Here is a 25089-nt window from a genome sequence, read left to right as displayed (position 1 = left end):
TGTTCATTATTTAGTCTGTGAATGGAAGTAGGAAATTTTCTGCTATTCACTGCTCAGTAATTTGGCAGTTTCAGACTGGCAGTATAAAGTGTTCTGAAGAATAATAGTTAAATAATAGTAAAACAATCCAGAGCACAATTCTGACTCAAAATATCCATTTGGTTCCAGTTAGATTGGAGGGCCCATATCCTCACTTCCTTGATCGCTTCTGATATTGTAAATTCCAACCATCTCTCATCTTGAATTATCGAGGTCTCCGGTCACATTCGCCTCTTGATCTCACTCCCCCTAAGTAGTAGCAGATCAGTTTATGAATGTTAACCCATTATGATTCGTGATGGCCACTTCTTTGCTGTCATCAAATCAAGGTATTTCTTTCGAAAGCGTGAACTCGAGCATCTCGAAGCTACTCAGTGTGACATGCAACATGAAAGAATTGTGTTTCTATGGAAATACGTAAGCACCATTTCATCCCTGTGCTGAATACTTCTCTTCTTGACTGACGTGAGGCGATTGAGCAAATTCGCACTTTGCGTATACATTGTATTTTCTGATGTATGAGATGTTGCTGCCTGATCTGCCTATGTATGAATTTGTTGGCTGTTTTTTTCACTGGTGACATCAGAAAGAAATACAAGATGAACACGCAATGACATTCTTCAAGTGTCGGCTTATGTAGAAGGTCGTGAGATCGAAGCTCTCTAGGTAGATTCACAATTAAGGACCTGTCACTTGATGATGTTGAATTAAAAAAATATATGCAATCATATCGCTCTGATGAGATTGATAAGTGTGAATAAATTGCCTGCCCATTACTGGAATAAAAACTCAAAAATAGCTGCAGCCATTTTGTTTTTTAGCTCACCTCTTAGCAGAGGTGAGCTTATCCCATACCGTGGCGTCCGTCGTCCGTCGTCGTCGTCGTCGTCGTCGTCGTCGTCGTCGTCGTCGTCGTCGTCGTCGTCGTCCGTCGTCCGTTAGCAGGGCACGTTTCGTAACTGTTAGAGCTATTGAGTTGAAACTTGGTACACATGTACCCTTATGTAATGACACCTGGGAGACCAAGTTTCGGTCCGATTCGTTTCATGGTTTGGCCACCAGGGGGCCAAATGTTAAAAGTGAAAATATGCAATATCTCCCTTAATAGTAGTCGGGAAATTTTGAAAAAAATATGGTAGGTACTTCTAGCAAAGGTGCATCATATATCCTCCGGGTTTTTGATTTGACCTCCTTTTCAAGGTCACAGAGGTCAAATGGTGTAAATTAGCCGTTAGGATGTAACAATGGCACGTTTCTAAACTGCAATGACTATTGATACCAAATTTGGTACACATTTACCCCTTAGTCAGGTGATCTCAGGGACCAAAGTTTGGTCCAATATGATTCACCACTTGACCACCAGGGGGCAAAATCCAAAAACCTTAAAAATGTGATTATTCCTTAACTTCTTGCCCGATTGCCACCAATTTGATATCATGGGTACATCTAACCACCATACAGTATATGTCACACAGGTTTTTAATTTGACCTTCTTGTCAAGGTCACAGAGGTCAAATGGCGTAAATTCGCCGTCAGGCCGTAACTATGGCATGTTTCTTAACTGCAATGACTATTGATCACAAATTAAGTACACATGTACCCCTTGGTCAGGTGATCTCAGGTACCGAAGTTTGGTGCGATCTGATTTGCCGTTTGGCCTCCAGGGAGGGGGCCAAATCCTAAATTCTTCAAAATGCCATTATTCCTAGGTACATCTAATTCTAACATCCATTCAATGTGTCACCCGGGTCTTCTTTGATTTGACCTACTTTTCAAGGTCACAGAGGTCGAATGTACTGTAAATTGGCCATTCTGGGGAAATTGTAATTGCTTGGACCTACATCAAACCTAACACTACATGACACAAGACCATGCTCTTTATCCATCTTTCCTCCACATGAGGTGAGCACAATGGCCCTGGCCATTTCATTGACTAAATCAAATTGCAACTTGGCGTTTTGACAACCCTGTTCATAGTTTAAAATAATAACTTAAATTTTTCCTTTTTGCAGCCGAATGTATTTGGCGATTATCTGAAACGGGAAAATAAATGGCATGCAAACAGTCTGTGCAGTATATGACCGTAAATATTGCTGTTATTTATCAGTATGAGTTCCTGGCCCATTATCAGCATACGCTTGGCTTGAAACCATCATCAAGTACACTCACATACCCCACTTCAAATTATCTCATCAATATTTCATTTTAAGTTTCAAATGTGCATAAACATGTCATGTTCTACTCTGTCATTAATGGTGTAAATGTTACAATCAATTCATAGTTATATCAAACCATGTTTTTGATACATTGTAAAATATTTTTAAACCGATGCATTCTATTTGATATTACAAAGCGCATGCAATAATTACTGTTTTTATGAACTGAAATAGACTCACAAAGGCAATGGAGAATTATGTAAATGGATCTAATTGCTTTTTGTAGTTGGTGGTATTTGAGATGGGATATCATGGTGACGTGGCTTTTACTGTCTATTGTAATCAATTGGTGTGTGGATATGGTAATTGTGATTATCAAGTTACTATTGAAATATGGATTGTGTTCCCCCCCCCCCCCCCCCCCAATTCACCCAGATTGTATAGAATATATGGAATATATGCAGTTTTAGATGCCCCCTGACATGCTGGATTTGCCTGGACTGATTGATCTGATCCTCTTGACTGATATCCTTTTGGTTGTCAAGCAAGATGGACAATTTGGTTTCGCTTTGGAGTCCAGATTCTTAGTAAATCTTGCCTCAAGATTAAAAGGCTGGCATGGCAGCAACGACAAGTAACTACACCGTCTTCATACTGTCTTCAGCTATGTCTGGGTGTGCACACTTGTTGTGACAGCCATTAGTGGCTATTGATCTGTGGGCATGGTCAATTGTTGCAGCCAATGAAAGGTGATTGCCACATCTCCATCCATGTTGTCATCAACTTATTCTTGTGGATGACATCGGTTGTTACCACCGTTTCTAATTTTCAAAGGCCAGTTGTGGTTAATGAATGAAGATTAGGAAATCATTTATTCTATTATATCTGTTTAAAAATAACACGGAATTGGTCATAGCTGTGATGGCCAATCAATAATAAACTGGTTTCGATTTCATGCCACAACAGAGAGCAATTCTGCCTGCAAGCAAACTATCTTTCATTTGCATTTTAGTCAAATACAATTCAAATTGACTAGTAATTACATTGAATTGACCAGTAACCAATAATTTAGATTAAACTTGGAAAAAAGCTTCTTAAATTGACATCTTACATGGACACACATTTTTACACCTGAGAGGCTAGATTGCAGCTGGGTCCCAAACTGGGATGTACAGTGATGATTTCTAATGCTACGACCTCCACATAGTTATGACAACGTGATGGTGATTGGAAAGCTAAGCAGCTGACAATTGGTTAAATAAAATTGCAATTTAAGTGTCCCGTTATCATGGCTTCGTTGCAGGTCGAAGCAGCAGACAATGCTGGTTTGCGAAGTGCTTTAGACTCCGCCCATAACCTCTCCCAAATTCCCACATCTGTTTGATATATCCTGTTATCGAGAAGTAAAAATACCAACAGATTTAGTAGTCAGTATTTCATTATTGGTGAATCCCCTGCACAGGAAAAGGAAAATTATCTGTGACAATGACACCATGTTGTTTGAAAGTAATACAATCAAACGACCAATTCAAAAATGTGTCATTTTGTATGACTGATCCCACCCGTCATTCCTTTGTCCAAATCTGGTGAACAACTGCCGTTCAAGTATGCGAGTACAATAACAAGTTGGTCGATATCGCTCTTAAAGGGCTCGCTGGGCCATAAGCAGGACTTGTTGATAGATTGACAATATGTGATTGACAGGCTTTTGTCAATGACACCTGTTTGCTATTGGAATGACATCATGTGTATACATAGGCATGTTTTATCCATTATAACAAATTATATGCCACTTAAACACTTGTTGAGAGCTGCATGTTGCACCTAAACCATGTTTTGATTTCACTAGAGGGTGGGGCTCTCCTGGAAGTATCTACTCTCATACATGTACTAGATGCATCTAATATCCACCCAGGCGGTAGCCTAATTATAAAATCATGTGGCTTCCAGGAAGCAAATAAATTTGTTTGACTTCTCAGTTCATGTTATGTTCCAGGAAGCAACAGATGCAGTCGGGATAAAACAATTTTTTAAAATTGCATGAATAATGGTGGCATAGTTATCAACATTAGTAGTAATGATACATAGAGTTATTATGTTAGTGTTGTATTGTGACCTGTGGTTATTCATACCACATTCAGAGATCAGAATTGAAATATGACACCTTTATCATGTTTATAAAGAGCATTTTACTTGAAGTGCTCATCTGAATATTCAGAAAAGTGTGACAATTATGGACGAAAACAGTTGGCCTTTTGTCATATGTTATAGAATGAATAAACACAGACCTTTTTGGTTAAAAAAGACTGTACTTTACTTTAGGAAAATATTTTGCCTAATTCTGTAGGCAAAAGAAGGATATTCCTTACCTGTGTACTATTGGAACATGTCGATGAATTGAAGATTTTCCCCTGTAGGAAGTGAAAAAGCAATCTTTTTGAAGGTGGTGTATAACTGTAATAGAGGTTGCGAATCAAATCTGCTAGGGTGCGCTGTCGTTCCAGTACCTTTCCAGGGGTCATGAGGAGGTCAGGTTTCGGAAACATAAAAAACAACAATTGAGGTGAAATGACCATGGCAAAACCAATCACGTCTTGCACCATCCAATGCGTTGATGATGTCATGATTTGCTGGCTCTGTAGCTCTTACTCCTTGATATTGTGTGTCACTCATCATCAGCAGTTGGCAGTTTTCTTATGTAATTGCGCTGAAAAGGTACAGGCCTCAATCCCTGCACCATATACAGATATTTGTCGAAAGTCTGCTACCCTTTGGTCAGGGATTATACAGTTAACATCGAAATACAACCCAGGTTTTGCTATCATTATATCTTTCAAGGTCTAAGACATTATAGCAGTACTTCTGATTTCCTGCTGATGGGTACTTTATGGAAAATTCATTGAAAACCCTCTGTTGATACAGACTTGAGAAGTCAATAATTGAACATGACCTTGGGGAAGACCACGAGGACAACAAATCAATAGGATAATAATAAGTATCATAAAGGAGCACATTACGCTATATATTACAGTTCCTTCGATACTGTGCACGTGCTGCCATCTGTCAATAAAATATATCACTATTTCAGATATCAAAGGCATGGGAGATAAAGATGTCTGGGATGATAAAGTGTAATTTAATCAACACATTTTTTGCTACCTGATAATGTTAAATAGGAGTCCGTCTTATCGCATTGTGTTTTGTACATTCATGTAAAGGGCACTCTGGTCATGACTCATAATTACATAGACTACAAGTAGGTTATAGATTTATATATAAAGAACAAACATGTGTTTAACATGGTCAATTAGATATGTTGATAGAATAAATCCAATCTATTTGCAGTATATGCATACAGTGTGGTTTATTCTGTGGTGTGTTTGCACCTTAAATGCTTGTTGGCGGTTCACTTTCCCCATCCCCAGTCCATTCCATGTTAAATTGGGCAATATTTGCTATACATTTGGTATGTTTTAGTGTACATTTGCCTGAATAATGTTCAAGGCCAAGGTTGGGTGAACTGAAACGTGGGTGGAATGTGCCATATCAATATGTCAGCACTCTTCATGGATCATGCCTTCCTGTGTGTATCATTGATAATTATACATGTAGCAGAAATGTACAAATTTTAACACCTTTATTGCAAGTAGAACAGACATTTTGTCTTACAAAGAATGTGATTAGCACATTCTCTTGGCTTGTCTCGCTATTATTCTGAACCACAACAAACCAACGTGGTCACTTCATACTTTTCACTATCCAGGGATCACGGATGAACTTAATTCCTACATGTGTATGAATGTGTCTCTAAATTATTTGAGCTATTGTCATCTTTCCGTTACATGGAATAGCTGCAGGATTGCCACCAACATTTATTGTATACCCTTGGTTGCTTCTTTTAGTTGTATCATTTTGAATAATTTTCCAGGGGTCAGCCCAGGTCTCTCTAAAAAGTATTCACCTGAGGTGTCGTAGCCTATATGAATGTCTCTTTAGAATAGCACTATAGTGCAGCTTGTTATCATGAAAATAGATAGATATGTTTCTCTCTCTCAGGAATGAGCATAGCATTGACAGCATTATCTTGTGCACATATGTGGATAAGCTGTTAGATATGTCTTCTTCTTTTTGCACTTGACAAAGTAAAGGTCTTTTTATTGCTGATGCCTTTTTGAGGTTCAAGATATCGGGGAATTATTCCAGAAAGCTACCAAATAAAGGGCACATTACAGTACATGTCACCCCTTGCTGATATTTTTACTTTCTTTATATTTCCAGACATGTGTGAAAAACTCCATAAACCGGAAAAGTATTACGTCTCCTCCAACCATGACAACTACAACCACGACTACGGCTAGAGACACCAGACCAGTGACTCCAAATGAAAATATGCAAATGCCTGATGTTCTCAGCCCAGAGCCGCCACCCTCGCCGCCAAAAGTTGAAACTGAAGTCCAAAGTCTCCCAGGCCCTATCATGGTCACAGCAAAAACCACAACCATGGCAACAGCAACTACAAATACTACTATGGCAATAACCACTGTAGTTGCTGTGTCACCGGTGGCAACTGTTACTATGGTTACAACTTCCTTGACGACCACGACGACAAGCATGCCTACGTCGCCACCTTTTATGGTTTCTCCGAAAAAGAAGGTTAAGAAGGTAGGCGATACTCTTTTTACGTTTGGCGCCTTTGTTGAAAGTCTCTTATTTCAGTGTTGCAAATGAAAACTGCGGAAGAAGTTGGTTTATTTTCACTTTTGTTATGCAAGAGTGTGAGGATTGCAAGAATGAAAAACCCAGCTAATAACAGCCTGTTTCCAAACATGTTAACCTAACTTACATGTATGACACCAGAAATAAATGTCCCAGCCACACAAAAATAAGCAACTCTGCATGACCTCCACTGATGCAGAAGTATGACAAAAAGCTAAATGCTTTGTTGATTGTTAATTTTTCTTCAGCCAGATACTTTGATATATAAAATAGTGAACAGTTAAAATACTTAAAAAACATCTTCTTGTACCGATACTTGTCCCAATCAGCTTCGCTTACAATCCTTCACAGCAAAACTTCTCCAACCAGACAAAATGCATCATCACTGCAGACATCGATATTGCCTGACTCTGATATTGCCCAATGTAGACAGATCTATACACTGCCTCTCAATGGCTAATGTCCTGTGAAGAAGTATATTTCTTATTTAATCTATTATGTAAGGGTGAAACATTGCACTCTGGTTGAGACATGACAGGAGTAGCAGATGAGGCTGGCTCAATGGGGCAAGGGAAGATGCGCACTTGGTACTTTACCATTGCAATATTGTTGTCATAGGACTCTTGCATATTCAGAAATGGTATTAGGTCGGTGAATCTAGAATAATATAGTAGCTTTGGAATACTAAGTATATTGAACTGTCAGCTGATATTCCTTCTTGCTTTTACATTATAAATTGATTACTTTTTTCTGGTGCTTCGTGTATTTAACCATTCTCTCAACGCAGGAAGTTTCAGAGCCATAATTTGTTTCTTTTCAGCCATAATGTATTAACCATTACATTTCAGCAGCAAACACAACATGTAGCCAATTGAAAATGAACAAATTTGTGAACTTTTAGCAATCAGAAAATGTAATATGCACAAATGATGACTGACTCACATCCGTTGTAGTGTTTATTTTAACACCTGGAGGAAAAACTATTTGCATGTTGATTGAAAGCAAGAACCCCACTCGAGCATTTGACCCCTCTCAACACTACTGCTCACCATCTCCGCCATCGCCATCGCAAAAAAGAATGATTTCTCTCTTCCATTGATGGGGCCATTGACAGCAAACATCATGCATGCCCCCAAACACTTCACTGCCAAGTTGATGCGTCTAGAGCATTACCCGCGAGACTCAGCTGACAAGTGAAAGACCTCAAGTCCTTCAACGTAAAATCTGATTATTAATTCTTTAGCGGAGGCTCGCGGCTATGGCATTCATGCATTGAAAACCTTGCGAGGCAAACACGCTAAGATGTTCATGCATTGAGACTATCCACGCATGCAGTGATGCCCTGCAGAGGGTGTACTCATGCTGTGTACAGTCTTATTCTGTTGTGAATTCTCTCCCTTTTTGCCTCCCAAGGTTATGATTTGTGCCAGGCAAAATGAGGACTCAAATGAGATGTAATACCTGGTTGGGTATACGTTGGATGTCATCTGTTCCTTCAACTTCTCATAAAATAGGCCATCCACATGCTCCTTCCATGGCATGATTTTAACACTGAGACTGAGTAGAGGAGATAGATGCCAGGTTAAAATGACCTGATGCTCATGATGCTGTGTCCATGCTTCAGCATTAGCAATGCCAGTCAGAATCTACAGGAGATGCCACCCCTGCGAACGTGCACCGTCAACATCCGAGTCAATGCATGCATCAGCTTTCATATCAATCAACTGGAATTATGATCATTACATATTGATTATGCCATTGAACTTGTCACAAATTTATGGATATAAGTGTAGACCTGTTTATGCGTAGAATTCCACGATTTACAGTAATTGTGATGATAGGTTAGAATAGCCACAGGGTTTGTTTGAAATTCTTAGCCAATCTATCGATTTTTCTGAGTTTTCCAGGTTGTTTTGTTATTGTCTTGTTTGATGCTGTGTCATTTTCTGCCAGGATTAATTGTATGGCATTTAATTATGTTGAGCTTGGAGTTGACCCAGATGATGCTTGAAGATTATCACAAATTGCTTGTATTGATTTGATTGTGCTGTTGGCAGTTTGAGCTGAGTCAATGGGTGATATGAATAAAGACTAGCAAATGCTTTTATCTAAAACTCCATGTACATTTACACTGGGCCTTTCTGTACAAAACTGAAGTAAAAGCAATTGCTAGACTTTATTCATATCACCCAAGGTCTCAGGTTCAAGAATGAAGCAGGACCCTGGTATATACCAAAGCACTTGGATGAAGCATTCCTGGGTCAAAACAAGGAACCGAACTTATCATAACCTTTTATTGCCACAAGTTCACTGTGACTCTACTAATAAAGAGTTCACCTACAGGCTAACAATTCGCCCAGCTCTGCACTTGGTTCACTGTCTACTAAATCATTGATAAGGTGCCAATAAACAATACCTCTAGCAGACCACCTTTAAATCAGATAAGTTGATTAAGTTATTCACCAGCCATGACCTGTAAGAAGGCCGGCCGCCTTATTTGATGTAAACAATCATGTCGATGTCTAGTCATGATGTTTTGATGTGGACTTTATTGATTAGACATGTTTCAGCGTACAATTGACGTTTAATTTTTCTGAAGACGATAGCATCGACTTTGGGGGTCGATGGTTTTTCTTAACATTTCTCACTTCTGGACCCCCCCATTCCCAAATCCTGTTATACATATAGAGCCAACTCCTGCCCTCGCCTCTACTACCACTGAGGTGACCATCTGCCCTGACATGGCTGTATTACCTTGCTCAAGGATGCAGAAATGAAAGTTAAGTGTCCTTGGGTACAGAAGCATTAGAAAGTTCAATCCATTCACTGGATTTGACCACAATAGCTTCTTCAGGACTGACGTTGTTCACATCCCATCTCGCAACTTCTCATGAAGCAGCACACTCATCCAGCAGCAATATAAAATCATATCAAACTCACATCAGCCGCATCCTTTGGAGAAGCGAGTCGATAAGGTGGTTGTGTGGATGGAAGGGAAGAGTGTGTAATGAATCACCAGCTCTTGTCTTCTTTATCATTTTATCCTTTGGTAAATAACAAATGGTGTGTGGAGTTTTATTTCAGGCATCTTTGAAAGAGCAACAAAACATTTGCAGCTAAGGCATCTCTCTTACTGTTTATCTTTGTTTAATAGAGATAGGATTGTCATCAGAAATGGTAAAGTACCAGCTGGGATTGGAACATTTGCCATTTCACCTGTGCCATCCTGCCATAGCAGGCCTTTGGATCGATTCTTAAATCAACTCTCATTTTGATAATGCATTTTAGGAATGATACCAAGGCCTGCTGTGGGAGGATTTTGCAAAGAACCTAAATATGATACAATAAAAATCACAAAAAAGCATATTTTTATTGGAAAAAGCATACTCATCCGAGATGAATGTCGTCAGAATATGTTCATGTGTCTGTGGTCAGGAGTCTTGGTTGCCTGCCACAGGTGATTTATTACAAGGTATACAGTAGAGCATGAATGTTTTGATCTCTTGTGATGTTTTGCCAATCTAGCATTCACTCTTGAAGCTATGTATTCCAATATCTGATATGTCTTAATTTGTATTCTGTGTGGGAGGCAATTTCTTGCCAGTAAGACTTGGAAGGTTGGGTTGTTGACTGGGCCCAGCAAGCTCCCATGTGCAGGTATTTTCTGTGTGAATGTTTTGGCAGGTCCTTTATATGCTGATGTAGGTTTCACAAGCAGCTCTTGAAGCTATGTTCTCCAATTTGTCTCAATTTGTATTCAGTCAAGGAGGCAGTTTCGGTCTTGGCTTATTGATTGATCTTAGGAGAAGGTTAGCCCAGGGTCAGTGACTGATTACCTGCTTAAGGTGGAGCTCATTGACTGGTCGTTAACGCTGTTTTGATATGGCAGTTCTTAGTGATTTGTTGCCGAGATACTTTTAAACCACAATATATCAGAAGAGCGAACATAATTTAGAAAGAAGTGAATGGACTTTTCATCCGAAAACAGCTTCCTGACCCCATAAGGTAGAGGAGGTGGGGTAAAAGTTTGGACTCATGACCAGTGGTGCCTTGGGTCATTTATCATTGCTATTGTTAATACAAATACAGCCAAATTGGTATCATATTACAGCAGCCTCAATGAGATAGACCCAGGTTAAGCATTGACCGAGAACGAGAACGCATGGAATTGATCAGTATTATTATTTACACCGACCTGAGATGGACAGTAATGGACAATACAATGGAACCTCTCTAAGCAGGAAAGCCTCCCCTTTGAGGACACCTATTTCAGCCCAAAATTAGTCACTCTCATTCAATTTGACCTCCATAATCAAGACAATTCTCTGTAAAGGACAGCAATTCCCAGCCCCTTGGGTGTCAACTATTGATTTTGTAAGTTTTGCTTATTTTAGCCTCAGGTTACAAATCATAACAGTTGCATGTATATCATGACTAATGACTAAAATACTAGTCTCAACCTGATAGGCACATTACATGTGCTGGACATAGTGTGATATTTCCTATATCACACACTTTATATTGATTGCGCCAACATACCACATATTGCGTTAATATATTTACCTTCACCCTTGATATCCTAAAAATTCAGTTACACCAAATGCCGACCACTCATATTCCGACCACTCGTAATCCGACGATCAGACAGCTGCAGGTGAATTGTTTAGTTCTGCTGTCGTCTCCTAGGTGTCTCTGGATCTGTGATATCAACTCATCTCTCTGGCATCCTTGACATCCTTGGCGTTCTCTCTGGGTATCCAAGGTGATTAGTCATCAAATTGAGCTTTAAGAACAAGTGGCGATTTTTAATCTGTCGATGGCCTACTCGACATGCTCTTGTAAATGCCTGAATAGTTAGTTTTCTGATGGATAAAAATGTACATCTTGACTGTGATGGGATTTGTTGGGTCTCCAGCAAGTCTGAATGACAGCGCAAGTTCCAAGAAGGTCTACTTTCGACTACCCTTCTTATTAACTGGTCACTACCAATGGTGAAATGTGAGTTAATATAATCATGGTGGCTATGGATCCGATTATCGCAGGAAGGGATGGCACTTGTCGCACCATCTTGGCCAGATAGCGTCCATTGTTGGGCGGCTTCTTGGCCGTATTTGCTGAAGACTCTTCCCTATTAACGACCTCCTACTGCAAGCTTCGAAATGCAATCTGCAGGAAATTACTCCACTTCAGCTGCAAGTTATTGAGAGTCTCCTTCAGTATCAATTACGTCGTGTTGTGACTTATCGGCAGTTTTCTGAGGTTGCTTCGCGCATTCATGGCCGCTCTGTGAATACGTTGAGCATTTGTAGGCTTCTGGCTGGTATTCATATGGACACAGCACTCAATACGATAATTTCTAGTTCCTGGATTTGAACTAAGGGGTTTTCAGTCATTATTTGTCCAGATTCGGTGTTCAAGTTGAGGAAATGCGGTATAAAAGTCCCTGAGGGGTCTGCATCATTCAGTGGATGTGAAGCGCTGGCCTGATATGGTGTTTTTTTCCGTCTCGGTGAGCTTTGGTCCAAAAATACTTGGAGGTAATATTTTGGCATTGAGTAATTTTTCACCAACACTATGATTCTGTAGGATTAAGGTTTGTTCATCAATTATCATTTTCCTCATTAGATATCCAGTGTTGCCTTGTGTTTCTAGCTTGTTTGGCAGTTCCCTATCTGTTGTTGTAACTCGTGGTGATTTTGATCAGTGTCTGAAATATTGCAACCGTCTTGTCTCATGGGCCAACCTAGTATATGACAGCCCTGACAGCCAACTATCTCTGTGATGCCCTCTTTACTTTTCCGGCATAATTTGAAAGTGATGTTTGATATTTTTGCTACGGTTTTATAAAACCTTAAACTTGAACATCTTTGTTCCTCTAAATTCGTGATAACCCCCTCTTGCGGAAAGATCGCAGAGATATAAGGCCTGTAAAAATAAAGGGGTTTACAGTATTTAACTTACAAAACTGGAATGGCTTAATGGTTGCTATTGTCACCCCAGCTTTCTCACGCAGTGGTCCTCTTGATGCATCACGCTTTATCAGACCAACCTAACAGGGATAGGTATCTATTGTCAGGCTGTCAGCGTGGGGTTTGTCTCCTCCTCCCCTGGGGCACACATCAATGGATTCATAGCCAGCATAAGATGTTATGTTGACATGTCACTCCAGCGTTAGCATCGCTCTAATTGTCCACCTGATATTAGATTTTAATTACTTTGATAAGATTTCTTTTGATTCTTGTGTAACAATTAATACCTCTCTGAAATCTCCTTAAAAAACGGATTTATAAACTTATTTCTGAAAGTATAGACAAGCAGTGTGGACTTGTGGTGAAGTTGACTGATATATAATCAGAACAATGCAGTTTCACTTACCCTTCACTGACACATGCTCGCTTGTGCTTTGGGCAAGGCCCTTAACATTGATTGCCTCATACTTAAATGAGATTTAAAACAGGGATTCGGTTTTACCCGCTGCCTGGCTGGACAAGTTAGTTAGGTCTGCAAAGATAAAATGCATGGAAAAATTTACAGCTCACTTTGGCAACATGAAATAGTTGGTGGATCCTTTTCTCGTTGATTACCACAAATTCTTTACAGTGCACCCTGCTAGTTGTATTCTTGCTCAGAATGTCTTTGGTGTCGCCTGATTTCATGATTGGATCTAGGAGGTGTTTATCGAAAACGAGAGCAATCACAACTGGTTAGTGATGCTCATCATGTGGCTTATACATCGCTTCAGCTCTACCACTGGCACTTATTCACTTGAGTGATGTTGGTGGTGCTCAATCTTCCTGGTGGCTTAATCACGTGGAGTGGATTTGGGGAATGTTAAAGTTAACTTCCCTGCATTGTGGTTGTAATATCTGCCTCAAAACACCAATACGGGACAGATCCAACATGGAAGTTATTATTAATCATTACGGAATATCTTCTTTTTCAATACAGCAATGATAAAGATGATTTGTTTCATTTACTTACCTCTGATCGAAGAAAAAAACCTGAAAAGTTTATATACAGTTACTGAATAAGCAAGAAAATAGTAACATTAAGGTTCAGTCTATTGAATTGAAATCCATTCAAAGAACTACTTTTATGCAGTAGTGACATCTGGTGTTTAGTCGTGGAGTTAGAGTGATTTCTGCGGCGTCTGCTGTTAATAGTCGGTCGAGCCCTTTAAGCGGTAATCGATGTCGCCAGACCAGAACAAATTTGATCTGATTAGAGTTGTATTGGGTCGGTGTCTAAAATGTTTACAATCAAGTCTGAAAGGCGGGCAGCGGGTGCAGGGAAAGCGGGGAAAGCGGGGTGGCAGCCCAGATATTTGGGCGATAAGTTACTGATTCTTTATTAGTGTAATGTGGAGAGTACTTTATTGATATGAACAAGGCATGATTGCGCCATTGATGGAGTCTTTACGACCTGGCTTTTTTTTCTGAAAATAAAAATTAGCCTCTACTTTCAATCGAACTTTTACTTTTTCATTAATAATAAGTGATTTTAAAGTAAAATTGGTTAAGAATTATGGACATAAAAAGAGGAAGGATGTTGTGAGTTAATGACCCTTTAAGCAAGTACTTGCATAATTAAATCAACAATCGCTTAACCACTCAACAGGTGACATTTTGTGAATGGCCGAACAGAATGGGTATAATTTGTAAAAATACTGCAATCCCATTTATTTATGTTTTGGTATGGGCTGAAGTATTAAGATTGAAGAGTGCAAAACTTATTATCTAATTATTCATAAGACATGTGTTTTGCAGAAAGTTTACAATTTAAACAAATCGGTTAATTTTTTTCTCATATTGTTGGCACCATTTGGGAAAGAGGTGAGGGCGATACTTGTTTTCAGTTCACAACAATGAAATTTGGCCATCAAGAGTACTTAAAAACTGATTTGTTCAAATCATTCCTGAATCTGTGCTGTTTAATTGATCTATTGATCACTAGGGCATATAATGATAGGCTGCATATCCAGTTCTGATGCCTTGGTGATTAGATACATTGTATCTGGTGTAGGTACCAAAGTCTGGCTCACTAGGCCATCATTGATGCCAACTACAATCTGCAGTAATCTGCACAAGGAGCTACATACAAACTATCAGTGATATTAAAGGAGCAGGCAGCTTCTTGAGTAGATTTTCCTTATCTTATTGTATGTTTGGAAGAATTGACAGCAAGGCTGTTGAAAAGTGGCTATTACTCAAATATGCCATCATATTGGGGTAATTTTGAACATGTCACAATCACTATCTATCTAATAAATTGGGTCTTGTGATCCAGGGTGAGAATTGATAGCTAATGTATTAAACTCTTCCCTTCAAGTTGTGAACATCCTTTTAGCACAATTTTGAAATCATTTCACAAATATAGAAAGAGGGTGCATATGCAGACTTCTTTTAACCTGGAAATGGGCATACTACAGACTTGACCTTCCCCCTCTATGGTTCTCTTCGACCTGATGTCAGACACTGTTGCCAGGTGGCATTGTAGAGTTTGTGCCCTATGAAAACTGCAAAACAATGAGTTTATTACAAAATGAAAATGAATCTTTTTGAACAAAATAAGACTTAACAGACTATGTAGCCAGGTATAGATTTGGTAGAACAATGCTTGCCAATATGCCATTTAATATGAAGCTAAAAAAAAAGAAGAAGTTATTTCGTTCTTTTGAACCAGGTGTTTCAAAGAGACATGTTACCTCTTGTTGTGATAGATGGCACCAGTCTATGCTGTGACCCTCACTCTGTCCCTCCAAGTTGTTACTGTTGTTACACTTGTTTCAGTTCTTGCAAAAGACTCTAGGTGGCACCCAATGTGTTTTCAAAGATTAGTTTCAGTGAATACGGGTTGGTGGCAGCACTTGTACACTTTGCTTCTGAATGTACAAGGGGCAGTTTCCTCCTTATGAATAGATGCATATTTTTGAATGGTTCGCCTCTACCTAATTTTCCACTAAAGATTTGGGGATTCCATCAAATAGACTTGTTATCATCAAAGTTTTTCCTGGTTTTTTCCGGGATTTGCAATTCCCGGCCTTCTCATTTAATCCTCTCAAATATCGCTAAAACGTGTTCTATACTTTTGATTCACAGTAACACCCATCACGCTGAATGTGATTCAATTAGATAGATGTTCTTATTGAATTGTGGCCATGTATCATTTAATATTTTTAATACACCTATTCTCCTAAGATCAAAGATGTTCACCGATCACATTCTGGGTGCTACCGATATTTCCTGCGATACCTTTGGGTTCGTAAATTCATTTATTTATTTGTTGCTGTTGGCGATAATTCCCCAATTCATATCGGCGATAAGACGGCATGCCATTTGATGAATTAAGAGGATTAATTTTTGTCGCTGGTATATTGTGACAGTTCCTTTTGTGTTGGTCTGATGTATCATATTTGAATGTGTCCCTCCTGGCAAAATTGTATATCAGATCCAGAAAGCTCTTAGCTATGCAAAACCGTAAGTTGTTTTACATTGATTCATTGGTGGCATTAAATAGCTGTGTTTATCCTTTAATGATTTTTCCTACTTCGTTTTCATCATAAAAAGAACTATATGGAAATACCATGTTCTACTTCTGATTAGAGACTACCTTTGCATATTTCACTGAAATATCACCATTGTCTTGTGGCGACTCCGAGGATGAATGGTAAAAAAAGCAAGTTCTTGCTGATCTGACCCATTTGCTCCGGGCAACATGGGTGCGCTTTTTAGTCCCATCTTCCCGAAGGAACCGTTTTTACCAGACAAAAACGCATTCAGGAGAGAGTTAGCATTATCTTCTGTGATGTTTTCTGCTGCTTTTTTCTGCGCTTGGCTGTTAGCTTTTTGTCACCCATAATGGATTGGTCTGCTCTCGTTTTTGTACCCCTTTCAACAAACACAACTTATTCTTTGTATTAGTTAATGTGCAGTCGCTTTTTGTATGTTTGCTAAAAATCTGTTTGCCAACAATATCGTTTATCATCACGCCAACAATGCCCTTGGCGGAAGCCATTATCTTATAGGTCATCGCTGGAGCTATATGTTCAAGAATTGTTTGGCAAGTTTGAAGCAAATAGAATAATCGTTTATTTTGTTTCTTTCAAAATACAGTATCCTCGCTAAATTTTGCTATATATTGCTGAGAGAGTATTTTACCTGGGAAAAGAAAGCCAATGTTGCCAAGAAGTGAAAGACAACCAGAGATGCTTTCTATTGTCGAGTTGAAAGAATCCAATCATTTTGTTCTTTCGTCACTATTCCATCTTGGCTCATGACAAATTAGGGAAGCCCCTCACTTTGATGTTGCGAATTTCCTTTTCACTGATCTGGTTAGGTCTACATAAAAAACGATGAAAAAACTAGGGCGGTTTATCAAACGGAATTTGGCTTTTATAAAAACGGGTAAAAGAATAAAGCCCTTTGTGAACAATATTGGATTTTGCAATTCCTGTTTGGTCTTCTTTTTAATGGTTTAGGATTTTTCTGCATTCGTTGTGCATTTGTTAAAAAGATTTCTTCACAATTCAGTCTGACCAGACTCTTGATTTTGTGGTCTAGTTCCGTGGTTTCAGCAAGAACAGGGTCAAAAGATAAGTCTAATTGGCAGTCTTATTTAGCTCTTGGAAGAGCAAAAGTGTATGTTGTGGTGTAGGTTTTTACAAATGCTTCATCAAACATTTTGGTAATGGTCTCTGGCCTACTGATTTTGTTTGCATCTTTTTGTGCTCCTCTAATGCCATATCTGTTCTGAGCACTGTCCATTTAAAAAGGCCATGACTCTGATAAGCAACAGCCAAATCCTGAATGCACTTCACTGTATCTTGAATTTGGCTATTTACGACCATCCTGAAAAAGGCAATTTTCCCTCATATCTGAGATGCTGCCGGTACAATTGGAGTATTTGTCATTCCCCATAACAATGTTAATATTCTGAGATGGTCCCCTGTTAATGTATCAAGACTGAGATAGCCCCCTGTTAATATGTCCGTTAATTCCGTCATGTCTATTTGGTCCTATTAGCCGTTGGTTACCAATGCTCCATTGTTCTCCCATCTTGTCCATTTGACCACCATTCCTCCCATTCCCAGCTCGGTCTAATTGGCCCTAATGCAAAGAGCTTGTTAGTGATGGATTAACACATGGTGCTAATCAGCTAAGGGAGGTGGAGAATTGCCTATCATTTGGTGATTAGTCTATTTGGTGGCGAGACAGTTTATCCACTGATTGCCTTGACAGGTTCCTGCAAGAACTTTTAATGGGCACACTGACAAAACATCATTTGGGAGGGAGGGGGGGGGTGTGAGGGAGATCTCATGCTTTCTGGCCATGTTTTCCTAGTGTGATGGCTACAGGCTACAACCATGCAGTCCAGTCTATGATCCCTCATGCAAGTTGGATATCTGAATATCCAAGCTGTGGGGATCCACCAAGACCTGCAGCAAACAGCTATTTGAGGATATGATGGTTTTGAAAATCTAAACACAGAAGTATAATCTGAATACAAGCTGAAGGCATCTTCTCTACAAGATTGTCTTTGAAATCAGTCAAACTACACAAGAGTTTCAAAGCACTACTGGCTGCGTAAACAAGACATGAAATTTTTGTCTTCAAGAACCTCCTTTCTACAGAGATGTTATCGGAACTACAGAGTTAAGGCCATCAAAGTTTCATGGCTTCTCATTTCCATTAATCATGTTGTTGTTCTTTGTCTCAATTACCAATACAACCTATTAGTTTATTAAATTCAGCGTACAAAGCAATATCAATATGTAAGCTGATCCCAATGGAAATTGTCTTGCCATTTTCTTACTGTAATCCAATCGCTTTAACCCGCCAATTTCGCACATTTCCGTAATCTAAAGAAACCTCAAGTCTGAAGTGAGTTAGCACCTGTTTTACCTGAAAAAAGTCCCCTGATTAGAAACCTTAGGTATTCGAGCAATGGGACCATTTAATCTCAGTGAGAAGCTTGACAAAAACATTCTTCTTTACTTTGTCTTTTGTTCTTGACCACCTTCTCTTCTGATGACTTCAGCATGGCTTCATCTATCTTTGTACGTCAGAATTGTTCTTTGTGCCACTATGCGGTAACTGGTGAAAAATGATGTAATCTTCTTGTGCTGGTGAAAGAATGAGCGTCTTATCGCAGCTCTGGCTTATGTTTTAGCTGTTGATTTCATCACAAGCAGTATCAAAAACAATGTTGCCTGGATATGTGGCAAGTTTTATGGAGAAAGGAAGACATTTTTTTGTGTCCTTCTGTCATTTCTTCAACATTCCTTCTTCTGACCAACATAAATTGAATTTCTATCTGACTGTTTGTGGGTAATGAATTGCTCAGTGGACAATTGAAAGTTTCATAGACTTCTGGACATGTTCGGACTGACAATTTTCGTTTTTCTCATTTTGGGCATAAGTTTGGTCGAACTTCATCCTGATTGTCACCTTGTGACACAGTGTCAGTATTCATACTCATGGAGAACGCCCCAGATAAGCATGTTCACTCACCTGAAATAATCCAGTAGAGACATTTCTACCCTAGTGAATCCTTTAAACAGAAGTCGAGTAAGTCGAGTATGAGTAGCCATGATGACGTGCCACTCCTGCCCTAGAGTTCAGGGGAAACCATTATCTTTCATCAAAGTCACTTCTTAATGGTATGAATCACTAATAACAAAGCAGAGACCATCAGCAAAACCAACCACGCTATTACACCAAATTACCTATACTCCACGTCTGTAAAAACCATTGAGGTAATGATGCGGATGGACATCAGTCGGCGGCCATTGTTGTCAGCGCATCTCGTGTGATCCACGATCATGTCTTTGTTAGCCGTTCAATACAATTATCTGCTTCCTGATTCGATTTGATTAAGGTGTCCATTAGGGATGGTTAATGAACTTCATGGTACCTAACTGTGTTGTCAAACAGTGGGCTGTGGGTGTGTTCAGGATATCATTTACACAGCTAACATACTGTTCTGGTCACAAGTAATGTTGCTCGTTGCACACATGGTGTGCATTTGGAATGGTTGTAAACTTTCTCAGACCTACTGTTGTCAAACTGTTAGCTTGGGGGTGTTGCTTCTGACCAATGAACACCTGCTGCTTTACACAACACTGGTCAAAATTAAGTTCCCTCGCCACACCACCTTTGAGACATAGAACTAATAAGGCATTCGAAAATGCATTCACTGCATGTTGAGTTTAATTCCCTTTCATCTCCTGTGGTTTCAAATCAAATGGTCTTGATATGAGGCGAGGCATGGCCACATGGTCATGCTTTGGAGTTTATATGTACCACTCTATATGTCAACAGTAACGAAAGGGTTAAAACGAGACATTAGAAAGTTTAACCAATTAGTTTAGGCAAATCGCATTTGTTGTCTAATGAAATGTGCTTCTGTCTTAATTGACTGGTCCAATGGACCCGATAATTATACCTGTTCTCTCTCAATTAAACCTTTTGTCTTGTTTTCCACCAATGTTCTGCTCGGTCATGCAGAAGGTGAAGCAGTTGTTTGAAAATTTCCAAGACTTTGTTCAATGATATGGTGGTTTTAGTGCAAATTTTTGCATTCTGAGATTGTCATAGGTTCTTGTGGTGGATAATTTTAAAAGTACATGTATGTTTGCGAGATAATTTTGCAAATTCGCTAATATCAGATCAGAATGAATTATTTTCACAATTTCAATAAAGCTGGTCACATCAGGTCTCTAATTGCGCCTTTAAGGATAAATTACTTGATCTTTTTGCCAATTTCACCTCAAGCAACAATTGCAAACGCTCAGAAAAAAGGGCGGCAACTGAAATGTCAGCCATTATTGTCGGCTGTGATTGTGGCTTGTTGAACGGCCAGAAGATAATATTTCACTTGCGCATTATCACACCATATAATTTTGAGCCATTAGTAGAAATTAGCTGTATTATCTGTGATGTTGTTGGAGGCCTCTAAAGGGGAGCACTGACTGACTCTTGCCTTTGCCATGCATTTGACACCGCACCTGCTCTGCTGCGTGATTCCTGACATGGTGTCAAGAAAAACTTTTGCAACAACAGAAATAGTGGAAAAAAGGAAAAATCTGTAAATAATCATTTTGGTGTCATTTTACGAATTGTCGTTGTCATACCTCTGTATTTGCCTGCAGACAGGATTTCTCCGCCTGAAGCAAGGGTTTTTGTGTTCCCATTTATGTTTTTTATCCTGCAGGAGAACCACCTGGCAGTAATGGGGTCAAAAAGATGCATTTTTTCTGCCTCTAGGTGAAAAAAATTTGCACCTTTGTGAGACGTGACAACAAAATGGAAGGAGGTGACAGGAAAATGTTTTTATTTGATGGCTGTTTTCAAATGCGTATGTTGGAACTATAAAGATAACGCTTTGGGGATGTGCGTTTTGTGTATAGTGGGTTTTTTCTTAACACTGTAGAAAGCAATTATCTTGTATCCCATGGGGTTGCTCTGAGGCTACGGAACTAAGTCGCTTTTAGAAAATGTGTTCAGTGCCTGGGTGAAAAAGTGTAGAAAAGGCATGATTCTGTTTGGGTTTCTTGCCTGATATTGTTACAAATGAGGACCAAATAGTGTCTTATGTTGCGCTACAAAGAATCACATGAAATCTAAACAATCCTAGAAAGCAGAGAAAAATTACTATTTAATTAGGATTTGGGTTGATAACAGCAGTAGATCATGAAAATAGGTGCAGGCAACAGAAAGATTTTAGTTGCAATGTTAAACCAGGATTACAGCTGTTATCTCTGATGCAGAGGGCGATGTCGATATCATGATAGGTGACATCAGCAAAAATTTCCAACCAGCCAAAAATGCTGACATTACCGTATCAGTAGAAGAAAGTGATGAGTTAATGTTTTGATGATCATGGCTGCGTTCGCCAATATCATGATATGATGTTTGCCCAAATAGCGGTTGGCGATCCATTAATCCCCGGGATGCGTCTCCGAAGACATACAATGATGTTGTCATTATCGGTGTAAAAGCAGCCTAGCCCGTGGTGGGTATTAGTCATTTGATCTCTGCAAATGATGACTTTATTTAAGCCTCTGTATCACCTCGGGGAATTCCTGGCATGGAAGCTCTGATCTTGATAGATCTGAACCATGCAGTCCACCACGAATTCCCCTCATCTCATGGTTTTTATGTCGCGAGATTATTGGGAAGGAATTAACTTTTTACCAGTGTATTTGTTGGCTCTTGTATGTCTTAGGAATTGGGATAAGTAGAGATGGTTTTTGTGTTTGGGAAATGGTTGAACTTCCGGATTGTGACCGCTGTTGGTTGTATCAGTTTATGGTATAAGTGATATATCATGCAGTCTGTTGATTTCATTTGTAACTGGTCATACCTGTTAATGACGTGTGACCAAATAAAAATCAAAAGGATATAATGGGCTGAGTGGCAGTTAGTTATGAGAGCAGTTATTATCTCAAATTGTATGGGAATATATCAATCGCAGCATGTTCGTATGTGTTGACTATTTCCAAGTGTTACCGCGAGTTTGGTGCTTATCAGATGGCCGGAGGGATAGTGTAGGATGAAATATCAGAAGACTTCCCTAAGGCGCATGAAACACAGTTAAAGGCCAGTCCATTTGGTTTATTGTAAACCAGCATCTGTGATCAAATCAATATGATTTTAATAATGAACTCCAGCGATTCTCCTATGGCCCAATTTCCACCTCCAGAGGGCATAATTTGGAGCATAATGAAGATAATGACAAGCCACGCAGAGACCTCCGAAAATGGCGGCCCCTGATGATACCCCTGAGCACTATCATCATTATGGTCGCCGATGAAAACATACAATTTGCATCATGGGAAGAAAATGGCCGCAAAATCTGTAATGGCCGCTTTTGCCTCAACGGTGGTAATTACTAATCGTTGGTCATTATATCATCTTTTTGTTAACTGTGTATCGTGCTGATATGGTTCGTTATTCCTATTGAGATGGCACACAATGATCACCGGCTGCCGATTGGGAATCGGTTTCCTGACTGCGGGGTGTTGGAACGTAACCAGAGTTCACAGACTCTTTGAATCTTGACTGCATTTAATGCATGGTGTAGACTTGTTTCCCACTCACGGTCTCCTGGAAGTCATCTATCTGGCATATTGTGAGGTATAGGAGAGGTTGCATGTTTTCGCTTGGCAGCACCACCACAGGTATTCCATGACATTTACACTCATTGAGATTTCTGGCCGAGTTGACAGTATTACCAAGAATAAATTCTTCTTATTACTTGTAAAAAGGGTGTAGCGTATGAAATGTTCTTTCTTCAAAGAACGTACAGACAGAATGATTTCCGGTAGATTCACCCAAAAAAACCCTACTTTTCAATATCTGAAAAATTATTCTGAGCATGGTTCATTTGAGCTGAAAAATTTAATATCGCATTTTTTTGTTTGAAGCGCGTAGATTGCATATCATAGCGTAATTGATGCCATAGGGATTTGATAAATTGTATCCCAATGGTCTGTTCTTGTCTCGCGGTGTCATCATTTGGAAAATAGATTAGAGCGAAGCCTTTGATTCCCACTATACTGGTAAATGGATTTTGTCAAATTTGAAAACTGGATTAGGAAAGTCTATCAGAAAAGTAAACGATTGTATTTGTGAGTTACTTTGAAGACAGAAATTATCATCTTGAAGAATCCAGGCGTTGATTCTAATGTTATTTGCTAAAAAGCGTGGATCTGTAAATTTAATCTGAAAATTACTTGAGAAAAACCCTACTTTACTGTCTTGCCTGCGAGGATGGTTAAAGCTCTCAAATGGAAACCATAATCATGCGTTTAGTCGCATCGCGGAAAAAGTCTGCTCCGAAATGGCTGCGGCGTGCCATTATGAGATATGGCTTTGAAGTCTTAATCACATTGCATCTATCAGAAATATTAGATTTGTATTCAGATTGATTTTCCATTTCAAGATACTTTGCTGACGGTCACAGGTAAGCTGCGGTGATAGCGGCATGAATTACCTCGATTTGTAATCATTTCCGAGGCTTTATGGAGCTGTTAAGGGCGGTGTGAAAAAATAATATCGTTCTTTGTGTGAATCTTCATTTCATTTACACTTTCACTTTCATCATTTTACCTTTCTCAGTTGAGTATTTACTTTTATTCAATATTTTAACCAATGGAAGCCTTTATCATTGTATCTGTAATGCATAGTACGTATCGTAAATTAAGTTGTAAACGTTTTCATAAATGGGTCAATTTCGATATAATCCACGAATTGAGGGTACGGAATTGAGGGATCAATTCAAAGACATGATTCGGTCATCTCCCATATTTTACCTTAAATAGTGTACTTCACTGGTACTGATGAGGTATTTTCTGAGTTTTGGGGTCAATTAGAAAGACTCACCAGAGTATCAAATATGTAAAACACAAACCGTTGCAATATTGGCTTCTTGACTGCATGTACTGTACACAACAGCCTAAAAGCACAAAATCTGTTATCTTTTATCAAACGCCCTCCCCGCAATGAGCGTAACAACTTTCATTGCATTAAAAACAATATTCTTTCATTTGTAATGCAACATCTTTCATTTGTAACACAATATCAGCGAGCAAGTCACCTGACATTTAGCCCGTTGATACCAATTTGTGGTGTTGCTCAAATGAAAACATTAAGTAACCAAATTAGCTGCTGAGAGTCAACAACATTTCCAGAACATCTTTTTGTTAGGAATCACCACGACATCACAGACAATAGTTTTGAGAAGTAATAATGCCTATGTCATTATCATGACTTCTATCTTATTTGTTGTCATACTACACCTCCAGTAATTTAAACATTAGGCATCTTTTTGTTTACTTAATAGTCTATTTGAAATATGGTTGGATTTGGTTGAAAACAATGTAGAATTGCAGTTATAATAAGTTGTCTGACTCATCTCTTTGACGCCACACAAACTTTTTGCCATCTATGGCTTATGACTCTGATGCTATTTGTCACATATGCGTTGCATAAAATGACATATTTGTCATCAGAACTTAACAGTGTCCTACACCTGAGGTGATCTTCAAAACCTGTTTATCTGAGCTTAACTGTTTTGGCGTTGACAGTATGATGGCAGCGACCGTGATTACATGTCCAAGTTACTGGTGGCTGATGAAGGGTTAAAGGATCAAACCCATTTCACCTGCAACCAGGAG

The 25089-nt window shown here is 39.1% G+C and overlaps 1 protein-coding gene across 6 annotated transcripts in view; it reads left to right on the top strand.

The window, feature by feature from the left end:
- Nucleotides 1-25089, top strand: part of LOC135482534 (autism susceptibility gene 2 protein-like) — a 157606-nt gene that overhangs the window by 14966 nt on the left and 117551 nt on the right. For all 6 annotated transcript variants that reach the window (XM_064762642.1, XM_064762641.1, XM_064762640.1 and 3 more), the window contains exon 2: nucleotides 6474-6857. In XM_064762642.1, coding sequence (XP_064618712.1) covers nucleotides 6474-6857 — 384 coding nt within the window. The remainder of the gene's footprint in view (nucleotides 1-6473; nucleotides 6858-25089) is intronic.

This window comes from Lineus longissimus, chromosome 2 (genome assembly GCF_910592395.1).
Source record: "Lineus longissimus chromosome 2, tnLinLong1.2, whole genome shotgun sequence".
Classification (NCBI taxonomy): Eukaryota; Metazoa; Nemertea; class Pilidiophora; order Heteronemertea; family Lineidae; genus Lineus; species Lineus longissimus.
The sequence above is the reverse complement of the archived record's forward strand: the minus strand, read 5'-3'. Positions and strand labels throughout refer to the sequence as shown.